Source organism: Rhizophagus irregularis, chromosome 18 (genome assembly GCF_026210795.1).
Source record: "Rhizophagus irregularis chromosome 18, complete sequence".
In the NCBI taxonomy this organism is placed as follows: domain Eukaryota; kingdom Fungi; phylum Glomeromycota; class Glomeromycetes; order Glomerales; family Glomeraceae; genus Rhizophagus; species Rhizophagus irregularis.
Genome location: NC_089446.1, coordinates 60145 through 72692, shown reverse-complemented (window position 1 = coordinate 72692; position 12548 = coordinate 60145). Strand labels below are relative to the sequence as shown.

The window sequence follows — 12548 nt, the reverse complement described above, 5'->3', positions numbered from 1 at the left end:
CATTTTTTATAAATTTAGGCTCTTTAGAAAGCCTTTAATCTGGTCTATATAAATGAAAAAAGAGCTTACCAATTAAATCATTGGATCTGGAGATATTTATGTTTAAAGTTGAGTTACAAATTTTTAACATACAGTATATAGTAAGTGCTAAGAATTATATTAATTTAAAAGAAATATTTACCAAATTATAGTATAATAACATTAAATAAAAATTTTTTAATACTCATTCCCAATTTACTGTATATTATATAGTATTTTGTATAATAAAAATGTAATAAAATCAATATTTTAATTAAAGGTAAACAAATTAGCCTAGATAAGCTAAAATTTTATAATATTAAAGAACTGGTCGCTCAAATCAATAGGATTATTTATGATAATAAATATCAATGTTGTTATTGATACATAACTTAAATCAAAAAAAATTTTATTTAATCTACCTTGCTATTGAATTTTTCTTTAATGTAATATATAACTATCTGCTAATCATTAATTTATTTTATCAGAAAAATTTCAGTCACATGAATTTTCTATATACTTTCTGAGTACTCTTAAGCAATTTCAACTAGTAAGAGAACTCATATAATATTATTTATACATTTTTTTATGCAAAAATACCAAGCTACTAGCTAACTTTAATCTCTTTACTTCCAGTTTGTTAGCCTCCAATCTTACAATCCAGATACAGATATACTATACATCAGAAAGAATCTATTATACAAAAGTCAACTTTACTGAATGATGGTGGTAAAAAAAGTTATGGAGGTGATTGTTGGCTTGTTGAAAGGATAGGATAGAAATTGATAACTCTTCTGATAGTAAAATAATATATTAAGAAATAATCAGCCATAAGGCCAGTATTGGGTTTTGAAAGGATCCCGCTTACTTATAATAAAAGTTACTGTAGAAAATTGGCCCTTTACTAATAGTTTTTACCTTACTTTTTTCTTAAATTCTATTGGTTAATTAGCTAAAAAGGAAAAAAATCATAACAATGTAACATAAAATTTCCTTTTATAGTAGGATCTGCAAAGAATTTTATATATGATTTTTACCTTAAACCTGGGAGTGACTTATTTTATAAGTAAGTGGGGTTCTGTTTTAGACTTATCTAATTGGTTTTTTGAATTGGACAGTTTTGGACTGTCCTAAACTGTTCAAAAGTTCTATGGATTTTGAACAGTCCAAAACTGTCAAAACTGTTCAAAACCCATATTTAGTAAGATTAAGAAATTATATGTAGATCATTTCAAGATTATCTTTTTTTTTATTTTTATTCATAACTTTGTAATATTTTTTTTTTATACTCTGTTTATAAGTTATAACTTTACTACATTTATACTTTAAAGTTTAAATTTAATAATATTTTAACTTATGTCACGTGGAGGCTGATTTAGACATATTCTTTCTACATATGTAACAATTTTGAAAAAAACTAATTCAGGAGATAAAGACTGTCAATGTATTTGCAATTATTGTGCTAAGGTTTAAAAGATAATGCCAAACCTATAGTAAATAGAAAAGAGAGAATTAAAAAGCATTTAACGAATTGTAAACATTTTGGAATAAATATAAAGAAGAAGCAGAGGAAATACTTGGAAATTATGATGTTGATAAAGAAATGCTACCAGCTAAACATATACATATTGATGGTAAGCATATGTATTTTTTTTTTAAGATTTTTAAAAAATATATTTATTAATTAATTGTTTGATTGTATTTACAGATGATAGTGCATCTATTTTAAGTTTTCGTACAAATTCTACATCCTCATCATTTAATTTAAGTCACCGGTCATCTGAATCTTATTATCAATCATCAATATCCAAATTTGCTGTATGTGATCTCAATAAATCTAAAACTCCTAAATTCCATGATCTTTTAATTAGGATGACAGTATCTAATGGCTAGTCATTTCAATGGGTTAATAATCCTTCAACACATGCTCTTTTTCATTGGTTAAATCTGAAGTTAAAGTTGCCAGATCGAAAGCAACTAGCTGGTCCAATATTAGATCAAGCTATTAAAAGTATTAAACAATTACGTAAAGAAAAGTTAAACCAGGTACATAAACAAGCTGGTATTACTCTTTCATTCAATGGTTGGAAAAATATTGTAAATCAAGAATTACTTGGAATTATGATTATATTACCTTCTGGTGAAACTTTGATATGGAAAGCAGTAGATATAAGTGATCAAAGAGGACGTGCAATTGATGTTATACCAAAAATAGAAAGAAATATTAAATGATTTAAAGGAACAATCAATTAAAGTAGCCACACTTGTGAGTGATACATATGGGCTGATTTGTTTACTCTGCATTAAAAAAAGTTATTGATTGATTTTCACAATTTTTATTACTCAAAATTGTTTTGTAATACCAAAGAATCATCTGATTAATGATCATTTGATTAAATAATAAGTTGAACAAAAATTTACATTTGCGAAACTTAAATTATTAAATGTAAAAGAGCTATAAAAAATCCCATTAAAAAGCTGTGAAAACCCCATTTCACTAATAAAAAAACCCATTTCTCATATTTTTTTTTTTTTTTTTTTAAAACTTTATTATAGATGCGATCATGTCCTATTATAATCACGCTTACTTACATATATAAACTTACAAAATATAAGATAAACAAATACATATAAGAATTAAGCATTATGAAACAAGACTACTTTTCAAAAAGAACAAGTCGACCTGTTACCTAAACGATCACATCATTGTTAAAAACCATGATGCGACCTCAAATTCAAAGGTGACTGTCATGATCTACCTAAAAATTTGCCCAATGACCGCCTCGATTGAATGCCAAATCATTCTATTTATTCCAATTACTTTCTAACATCTTACAGCCAACATTTTTAACACCCACTTCAGTGCGATTACTATGTGACTTAGCTTTTTTATCTTTACCGCTAATACCGCACCGCTTTTCTTTCTTTATCTACATGTTATAAATAACGTGCATGTATGATTCTTTCTTTATTAAAAAAGCTGTATGTACATACTATCAAATACAGAATGATGAAATAAACGAAAAAATTTTTCTAAATAATTTGATAAAACTACTGGGGAAGTCTATATATTTTTCTTTCAAATAAAATTTGCCATATGTAAATATCAAATATGGAATGATGTGAAACTAAAAATAAATTCGATAGACAAACTGTCTATATATTTTTCTTTCTAACCAAATAGCCTTATGTAAATATTATCAGATAAGGAATGATCTCATTTCTCATATATATGGAATTTTTAACATATATTATTAAAAGTAAGTATATTTTAATAAAATATAAAGTAAAATAAAAATTTATATAGCCTTAGTAGCTATAAATGTTTATAAAAGTATAATAAAAATATTATATAAAAGATGGTATCATAATAGATATTTTTAAATAATAAAAATAATTATTTTATGTCAGAGTTTGTATTACCATCTTTAAACGCAAATATATCAAGATTCACTGATCCGTTTTCTATAATTTTAGGCTCGTTGGAAAGCCCTTATTCTGGACTTTATAGGCGAAAAAAGAGCTCACCGATTGAATTATTAGATTCAGAGATATTTACGTTTAAAGTTGAGGTACAAACTTTTTAACATGTTTAAATGCAAATATCTTGGGATCCACTGATCTATTTTGTATAAATTTAGGCTCTTTGGAAAGCCCTTGATTTGGTCTATATGAACGAAAAAAGAGCTTGCCGATTGGATCACTGGATCTGGAGATATTTACGTTTTAAGTTGAGATATAAATTTTTAACATATGGGGACACGCACAGCAAAACAAGGGGATAGGATCTAAAAATTTTTTTTTAAGATTTCATTACAACTGTAATTTTTGGATAAATTGGAACATAATTATCATATAAACTTAAGAAATTTTTTTTTGAGGCTATCCCCTTGTTTTGCTGTGCTTATCCCCATATATAGTAAGTGCTAAGAATTATATTAATTTAAAAGAAATATTTACTAAGCTATAGTATAATAACATTAAATAAAAATTTTTTAATACTTATTGCCAATTTACTGTATATTATATAGTATTTTGTATAATAAAAATGTAATAAAATTAATATTTTAATTAAAGGTAAACAAATCAGCCCATATGAGTTCTGCGGAGTATAGGGACATCTTTACTTTATCACAATTTTTTGATCATTTGTTGATCATTTATTCAATTTTATCACTTTGCTAAAAGTACTTTGGTTTAAAATCCTACATAATAATAATTTTACAAACAGCTTAACATTCATTTAAATTTACTGCATATTAAATTTTATCAAAAAAAATCCCTTTAAATAGTTCATAAAATTTTGCCAAATTTTGTCTATATGTGTATTTTAATAATATTCATAAACATTTGCTCAATGATAACTTTTTGATTACCTAAAATTCTACATGATTATTTTGGCTATTGATTCTTGAATACCTAAATAATATATTTTGAAAATTTTAAGTTTTGCCCGTAAATCTGTGGCTTTGCCTGAAGCTTCAAAGTCAAATTAGCAGATGATCGGCAAATATCAGCAAATATCTAATTATTGAAAATTTTAGTTTAATAACTTTGACAATATAATTTTTTTTGCCATAAAACTTTTGTAATATGTTTTTCATAAATTATACTGCTAAAAACAAGCATTTTATGGTTTTAACCGTAGCTTCAAAAATTAATGTGACATGATATATTATATGATCAACAAAATGATTGGCAAAGTGATAAAAGTAGAGCTCTGCACAGGTTGGGTCAAGTCAGATTACCTGGTTAACCTGAACCAAAATTTTTTTTCAGGTCAGGTCGGGTCGGGTAAACTGTTCTGATCCGATCCGATCCATTTGACCCGAAAGTATTTGGGTCACTTTGGGTAACTTGGGTTACCTGAAGTTTTATTATTAAATATTGTAAAAAACGTTTTATAACATTTTTTACTTTTTGTTTTTATATATAAAATGCTAAAACTATTTGTTTCGGCATTTTTCCTTTTGATTTTACATGTAAAAACGCCAGAATCATTAGTTCTGGCATTTTTCTTTTTAATTTTACATGTAAAAATGCTGAAACTGATAGTTTTGGCACTTTTTTTTCGATTTTACATGTAAAAATGCTGAAACTGATAGTTTTGGCATTTTTTTTTAATTTTACATGTAAAACCACTAGAATCATTAGTTCTAGCGTTTTTCTTTTTGATTTTACATGTAAAAACACCAAAATTGATAGTTTTGGCATTTTTTTTCGATTTTACATGTAAAAACGCTAGAATCATTAGTTCTGGCATTTTTCTTTTTGATTTTACATGTAAAAATGCCAGAATTATTAGTTTTGGCATTTTTCTTTTTGATTTTACATGTAAAAATGCCAAAACTGATAGTTTCAGCATTTTTTTCAATTTTACATGTAAAAATGCCAGAATCATTAGTTCCGACATTTTTCATTTGATTTTACATATAAAAACGCTGAAACTAATAGTTCTGGCATTTTTCTTTTGATTTTACATGTAAAAATGCTGAAACAGATAGTTTTGGCAGTTTTTTTTTTTATTTTACATGTAAAAATACCAGAATAATTTGTTCTGGCGTTCTTCCTTTTGATTTTACATGTAAAAATGCTAAAACTGATAGTTTCAGCATTTTTTTTTATTTTACATGTAAAAGTACTGGAATTATTAGTTCTGGCATTTTTCTTTTGATTTTACATGTAAAAATGCTAGAATAATTAGTTTTGGCATTTTTCTTTTTGATTTTACATGTAAAAATGCTGAAACAGATAGTTTTGTCATTTTTTTTTCAATTTTACATGTAAAAATGCCAGAATAATTAGTTCCAGCATTTTCTTTTTATTTTTACATGTAAAAATGCTGAAACTGATAGTTTCGGCATTTTTTTCAATTGTACATGTAAAAACGCTAGAATCATTATAAGTTTCGGCATTATTAAGGTTGCCTGCTTAAACCTCTCCAAAATTTTACGATTAGTTTCTCCAAGATTTTACTATAGTTTTCATATAGTTTCGGCAAAGTTTCACCATTTTGGCATTTCGACAACTTGCTAAAACCCTCTAGTTTCTCCAGCAACCTTAAGCGTTATTTAATTTATTTGACCCATCCAAATATATATTGGGTCAACAGGTCAGGTCGGCACCTTGTTCAGCACGATCCTGACCGTGTCAGGTCAAAGAATTTGATGACCTGACCTGAATATTTTGGGTTAACCTGTCAGGTCATCTGATCTGTCGGGTCAGATTGCAAAGCTCTAGATAAAAGCATGTCCGCTATACTGTTCTGCGTAAGGTTGCTTGTCTAAATCTCTTCAAAATCCTATAATTAGTTTCGTCAAAATTTTACTATAGATTTATTATAGTTTCGGCAGAGTTTTGACAGTTTCGGCATTTATAATAAGTTTTGGCAGTTTCGCCTTTCTCCAAAGTTTTGCCAGTTTTTTAATATAACTTTAATATAGTTTCAGCAGAATTTCGCTTTTCGGCGAAATGCCATCTTACCTAAATCTTTAGGTTTCGACAAGCAACCTTAATTCTGCGGCATATGCTTAAGATGATTGTGTATTTATTATATATTAATTTATTTATTTTTTTTTTAATTTATTTAATGAATTTTTATTTTATTTAGATGACAGCTTCATCTCAAATACCCTCAATATGTATTTTTGCCATGCTTTACACATCAATGCAATTTAGCTGTTAGAGAGATTTTTAAAGAATCTAGTATTTTGAAAAATGCATTTACTAATGCTGTAAAATTGTTTAATTATTTTAATCATCCTAATAATGTATATTTTATTGGAAAATTATGAAATATTCAATGAGAACTTTACTCAAAATATTATGCAATAATAAGACCCAGCGATACAAGATGGAATTCTTATTATGAATGTTATTTAAGTTTAATTCGAACTAAACAGACATTTAATTACAACACAATATTATGATCATTATATAGTATTATAATTACTACTAGTATTATAATTATTATATAGTGTTGTAATTATTTCTAATTATACAAATATGTATTATAATATATTAATTATTTCTTTTTATAATGAGGGTAAGTGAAATTTATTAATTTTAAATATTAAAAAATTAAATACTAATTTATTATTCTTTAATAGAATTTAGTTACTTGTTATGACTTATGAGCTTCCTAAAGAAACTTCATCAAGATCTACTGAATTATACCAGGACCCCGGACATTACATATACAACTCAGTGGCACCTTTTTCGCAGATTGACCTAAATTTTACAAAAAAAAAAATCAGTTTTTTGCGATTATCTCAGCATCCAGTGGTTTAATTTGTACGAACTTTTTTTTGTTTTGTAGCTCTCATTGAGCTCTATAAAATAAAAAAAATCTGTATAAATCAGATTACTGAATACTGAGATAATCGCAAAAAATGGAAAATAAAAAAAGAGCAAATTGGGTTTTTTTTGGCAAAAAGTCAGTTGTGAATTCTATAAAAGATGTCTGGAATCCTATTATACCTTCCAACTGATATCTGCCAAATAATTATGGGTGATTTATTTTGGTCCTATATTTTACAACTTGCAACATTGATGAAACCTTACTGTAGAGCACTTGATAAATTGCAAATAAATAAGGCTCGATTATATGATGTTGCTTTATCTTTTGAATATTTTATTAAATTTTGGGAGCAAAATACAGATCGATTCTTATCTGAAGGCATAATTTCACGTCTTAAAAAACGTTGGAATGACTGGAAACAATTTATACTACTACTTTCTCTTGTACTTCATCCCAAATATCGCCTTGACAAATTTAAGCCTGACTTAGAAACAATCAATTTTGTAACAATAGGAACTTGGCTTGATTATTATTATAAAGCTTAGACATCTGAAAAGCCAACAAAACTACTTGCACAATTTGAATTTTATCAAGTTAAAAAACCACTTTTTAATAATGAAACATATGAGCAATTTGGTGATGATGTTTTAGCATATTGGTATTATTGTTCTACAATGTGCAAGAAATTAGGATTTATAGCAACAAAAATTTTCAGTATTTGTGTAAACTCAGCCTCTGTAAAACGATTATTCTCATCTATGGAATTTTTGCACGCTTCTTGAAGAAACAAATTAAAAGCAATATTATTTTATTTTTTATATATTATTGATATTTACTAATTATTTTTTTTATTTATTTAGCATGAAAGAGTTGTAGCTATGGCTTAACTTCGAGCAGATATTCATCAGACTGAAAATGAAAAAAAAAGGAAATGTGAATCTGAAAAAATAAAGGTAAATATTGCGTTACCAATTATTGAATTAGGTGAACAAGAAACTGGTAATACAGAACAAAATGAAACTGAAAGAATACTTGAGGACTTACAAGAAACATCCAATTACATAATAAGTAACAACTGAACAAGATTGGACTGAACATCTGAATGAATGGAATGAGTTATTAATGGAAGAAGAAAGAGCACAAAATCTGAATGTTACAGAGGAATCATTAAATTGTAGTGATAATGATCTATTAAATTCATATATCCATCCTGCTATTAATACTGATGCAAAGTGAAACTTACGAGATCTTTTTATTAGAGAATTGAAAAGGCCAAAATTTATATCTGTATCTTCAAAATTTAATTAATTAAATATGTAATTAGTTTATTATAATTTTTTTTCATTCAATAATATAATATTATTAATAAATAATTATTAAATAATGGCTTAAAATTTAGTAATGCTAATATAAATTTGTAATTAACATTTATTTTATATAATATTTACCAGAATTAGTTATAATTTTAGCCTGAATTAATTTAATAATCACGTGATCTGTCTAAAACTTGTCCAATGAAAAAAGGTTTTAGTTTTGGACAGGTTTTGGATAGGATTTTGGCAGATATCCAAAACATCAAATTGTCCAATTGCCCAACACTGCATAAGGCACTTCACAAGAACCCTGGACATTACATATACAACTCAGTGGTAACTTTTTCACAGATTAACCTAAATTTCACAAAAAAATAAATCAGTTTTTTGCGATTATCTCAGCATCCAGTGGTCCAATTTGTACAAACTTTTTTTGTTTTGTAGGCTACCTCGGGTGAAATTTCTGCAAAATAAAAAAAATCTGCATGAATCGAATTACTGGATACTGAGATAATCGCAAAAAATGGAAAATAAAAAAAGAGCAAATTGGATTTTTTTTGGCAAAAAGTCAGTTGTAAGTTCTATAAGAGATATCCAGAGTTCTGCTTCACATGTATAATAGCATAAAAATTCATTGTGTATCATGGACTAGTCCCAAGCTTTGTATTTATTTTCATATGTATTAATAAATTTTTTTTCTTAGCAAATTTTAGTAAATTTGGTTTGCCTAAAATCATGTGTTTTATTTTATTTGAATGTTTGCATATAGTGTGTGAAAGGTCTTTTCAAAATGGGTATGACAAAAATATGTTATGTATAGAGACCTATGTATATCTGTATAGCGATCAATGTTTGATATATATGGTCATTTTTATCATACTGTAGAGTGGAGTGATGTATACTATAGGGTGATGTATAGGGGATAACGAAAACAAGTATGGTATGGATTATGGGATCCCATGTATATATATATGGTAGGTTATGTATGGTACTATATAGTATACTTTTCATACTTTTTTATTAAATTATAATATAGAAAAAATGTGCAGTCACATCAGAAAATATCGCCCTATTTACTATAGTAAATTACATATAAAAAATGAATATTGAGTTTTAAGATTAAAACAGCTCTTGCATTTTAACCTTCCCAAAATTCAAATATTGTTATTTTAAAGAATATTATATTGGCTTTATGGTGATATAAAATTTAGAAATAATTAATAAAAGAAATATAAATATATATGCAGCTCATTTTATATATAAATTTTATTTTTTGGATCTAAAATATATAAAAAAAAACTTTTTTACTTTATAAATAAAATAGCTCTTGCATTTTAACTTTTCCAAAATTCAAACATCAATATTTCAAAGAATATGGTATTGGCTTTAAAATGATATAAAATTTAGAAATGACTATTAAAAGAAAGTTGAATATGTATATAGCTTGAATTTTTCAATTTTTTATATGTTTTACTATAAAATTTGAATCAGGCGATACTTTCTGATACGACTGTATGTATATATAAAAAATAAAGCTTCATGTGACCATACATTATTAATTTATTATTGAATATCTTAGCCAATAGAAAATTTTTATTAAAAAATTGACGATTTTGAATTTTTTTTTGTGATTATATAAATGCAATTTATATTTCTTTATTATGAATGTATTATTATAAGTTTAACAAAAAACAATAATACTTTTTAACAATTTTTTTGATTTTCTAATTCTAATTCAGCTTTAGTTTCTATTAATCATGCTTTAGCCTCAGTTACTCATACTTTAACTTCACGTTTTCTTAACATAATTTCCTTTTTCTTTAAGTTCTAATTCAAGATTTTTTCTATGAAACTCTTTAAGTAATATATCTTCTCCATCGCCTAATAAAATATCTTCCCTTTTACAATTTTCATTTGAATTAATAGGTATAGGTGCTGTCAGAATTTTCTAATTATGACAATTCAGCATTTTGACATATGTTATAAATTATTCCGTAAATCATAATAAAATGCCGTAAATCATAAATGCTGTAATGCCATAATTTATTTTGATACTGTAATATCATTTTTTAATTTAACGCTATAATGCTGCAAATTTATATGCCATAAATGGGATGACTTTTTTTTTTCTTTTAGAAAAAAAAATTTTAGTAAAGTCTAATTTTCTTGTATTTCCCAAATTTTCTAGATCTTCTGCTAGTAAGTGTTAAAGTGTTTTTTGACATTTACTTTTAAGAAATGATATTAACTAACTTCATTTCTTTTAAAACAGTTCTTGTGAATTTCTTGTACTTCTGATAAATAAAGAAGGTTTTTTTGACATTTACTTTAGAAAGCAACATTAAATTCGCTTTTCTTTTTTCTTTTTTTTAGGAAAAGTTCTTGTAGACTTTTCTGGTAAACAGAGAGAGTTTATTTTGATATTTAATATTAAAGACAACACTAACTTCATTTTTTTTTCTTTCTTTTGGAACAGTTTCATGGATTTCATGGATTTCATTGTATGTAAAAGAGGATTTTTCTTTAGTATTTACTTTTAGAAATTTCATTCCTTTATTTTTTTTTAGGAACATCTCTTGCAGGTCTCCTGATTTTCTGGTAAGTGAAGATAGTTTTCTTCAATGTTTATTTTCAAAATGTTACTAACTTCATTTCTTTTTTATTTTTTTTTAAAAATGATTTTTGTTGACTTTCTGGACTTTCTGGTATATAACATTCAATTTACTTTTAAAAATATCATTAACTTACATTCTTTCTTTTAGAAATATTATTTAGTTATCTACTGGAATTGAATTAGCTTAGACAAATGGCTTAACCATTGATAACAAATGCGAGTTTATGATGGAATAAATCAAAAACTTTTAAAATTTTTATTTTATAAAATAATTATGAAAATTAAATATTTTGTGTTATATATAATAAATGTATAACATGAATTACGGGTTTGATAATTTTTTTTTTAACTTTAATAAATCTTACAAATTGCGTATTACGTCCTTGCTTTTTATATAATCTTTATGTCTGTAAAAATAAATTCAACAGGTTCAGATTCATTTGATAATCAAAATACCAGAGAAGTTAAAAGAAGTCATAAAGAATCACATGTCTGGAATCATAATTTTAAAGAGCTATAAAGTAGTGGGTATTATATAGCCAGATGTAATTACTGTAACTAAAACTGATTTAGAAAAAAACCAGAAATTTTGAAGTCATACCTAGCATTGTATTATAAAGAAGTTCTACTATCTACTAAAATGGAATATATGGAAATAATGGCAACTGGAACTACATCTACGAATAGAAAACAAAAATCAGATTCAGATTCATCAGCTGAACTTACTGTAAGTAAAAAGGATAAAATTAATCAAGTACTTTATATACAATTTTTTATTTGTTGTGGAATCCCATTTTCAACTGTTGGTCATCTTTATTTTATTGATTTTGTACAAACATATCCGCCGATTTGCAGAATTTGCCAATTATCAATTATGTAGTGCAGTACCGATTAAAATTGATCAAAACCCATTCCTACGTAAGAAAAAATGTTAAAAATATATAAAAAAAACTTTTAAGATCTCTCCCAAAATATTTACCTCTTTAATCTGAAACCAGTAAAAGGAGTTTCTAGAAAAAAAATGAAAAAAATATTATAAAGTTAGTTTATTAAAAAAAAAAAGAAAAACTTTACAAAAATCCAGAATATTTAATGATTTAACGAAAAAAAATTAACTGAAAAATAATTAATAATAAATATCAAATAGATTATATTAATCAATACATAATTTAATTTTGCTAAATTATTGTTATTAATATTTAAAGTTATTTCTTTATTGAAAGATTTTTGAATAATTTTGCTTTCTAAATAAATTTTTTTTATAAACTATAAAAAAAACAAAATAAAAAAACAGTTCCAAGTT

At 25.6% G+C, this 12548-nt stretch overlaps 2 protein-coding genes across 2 annotated transcripts; both read left to right on the top strand.

Annotated features, from left to right (window-relative positions):
* Positions 1-1621: 1621 nt before the first annotated feature.
* On the top strand, positions 1622-2250 carry OCT59_009674 (uncharacterized protein; the record flags this gene model as incomplete). The annotated part of the gene is made up of 3 exons (XM_066132520.1): positions 1622-1652; positions 1727-1836; positions 1972-2250. The coding sequence occupies 3 exons, from the start codon at positions 1622-1624 to the stop codon at positions 2248-2250; spliced, it is 420 nt and encodes a 139-aa protein (XP_066000159.1).
* Positions 2251-11885: 9635 nt separating this feature from the next.
* OCT59_009673 (uncharacterized protein) lies at positions 11886-12125 on the top strand (the record flags this gene model as incomplete). Its single annotated transcript, XM_066132519.1, has 1 exon — positions 11886-12125. The coding sequence occupies one exon, from the start codon at positions 11886-11888 to the stop codon at positions 12123-12125; it is 240 nt and encodes a 79-aa protein (XP_066000158.1).
* Positions 12126-12548: the final 423 nt, after the last annotated feature.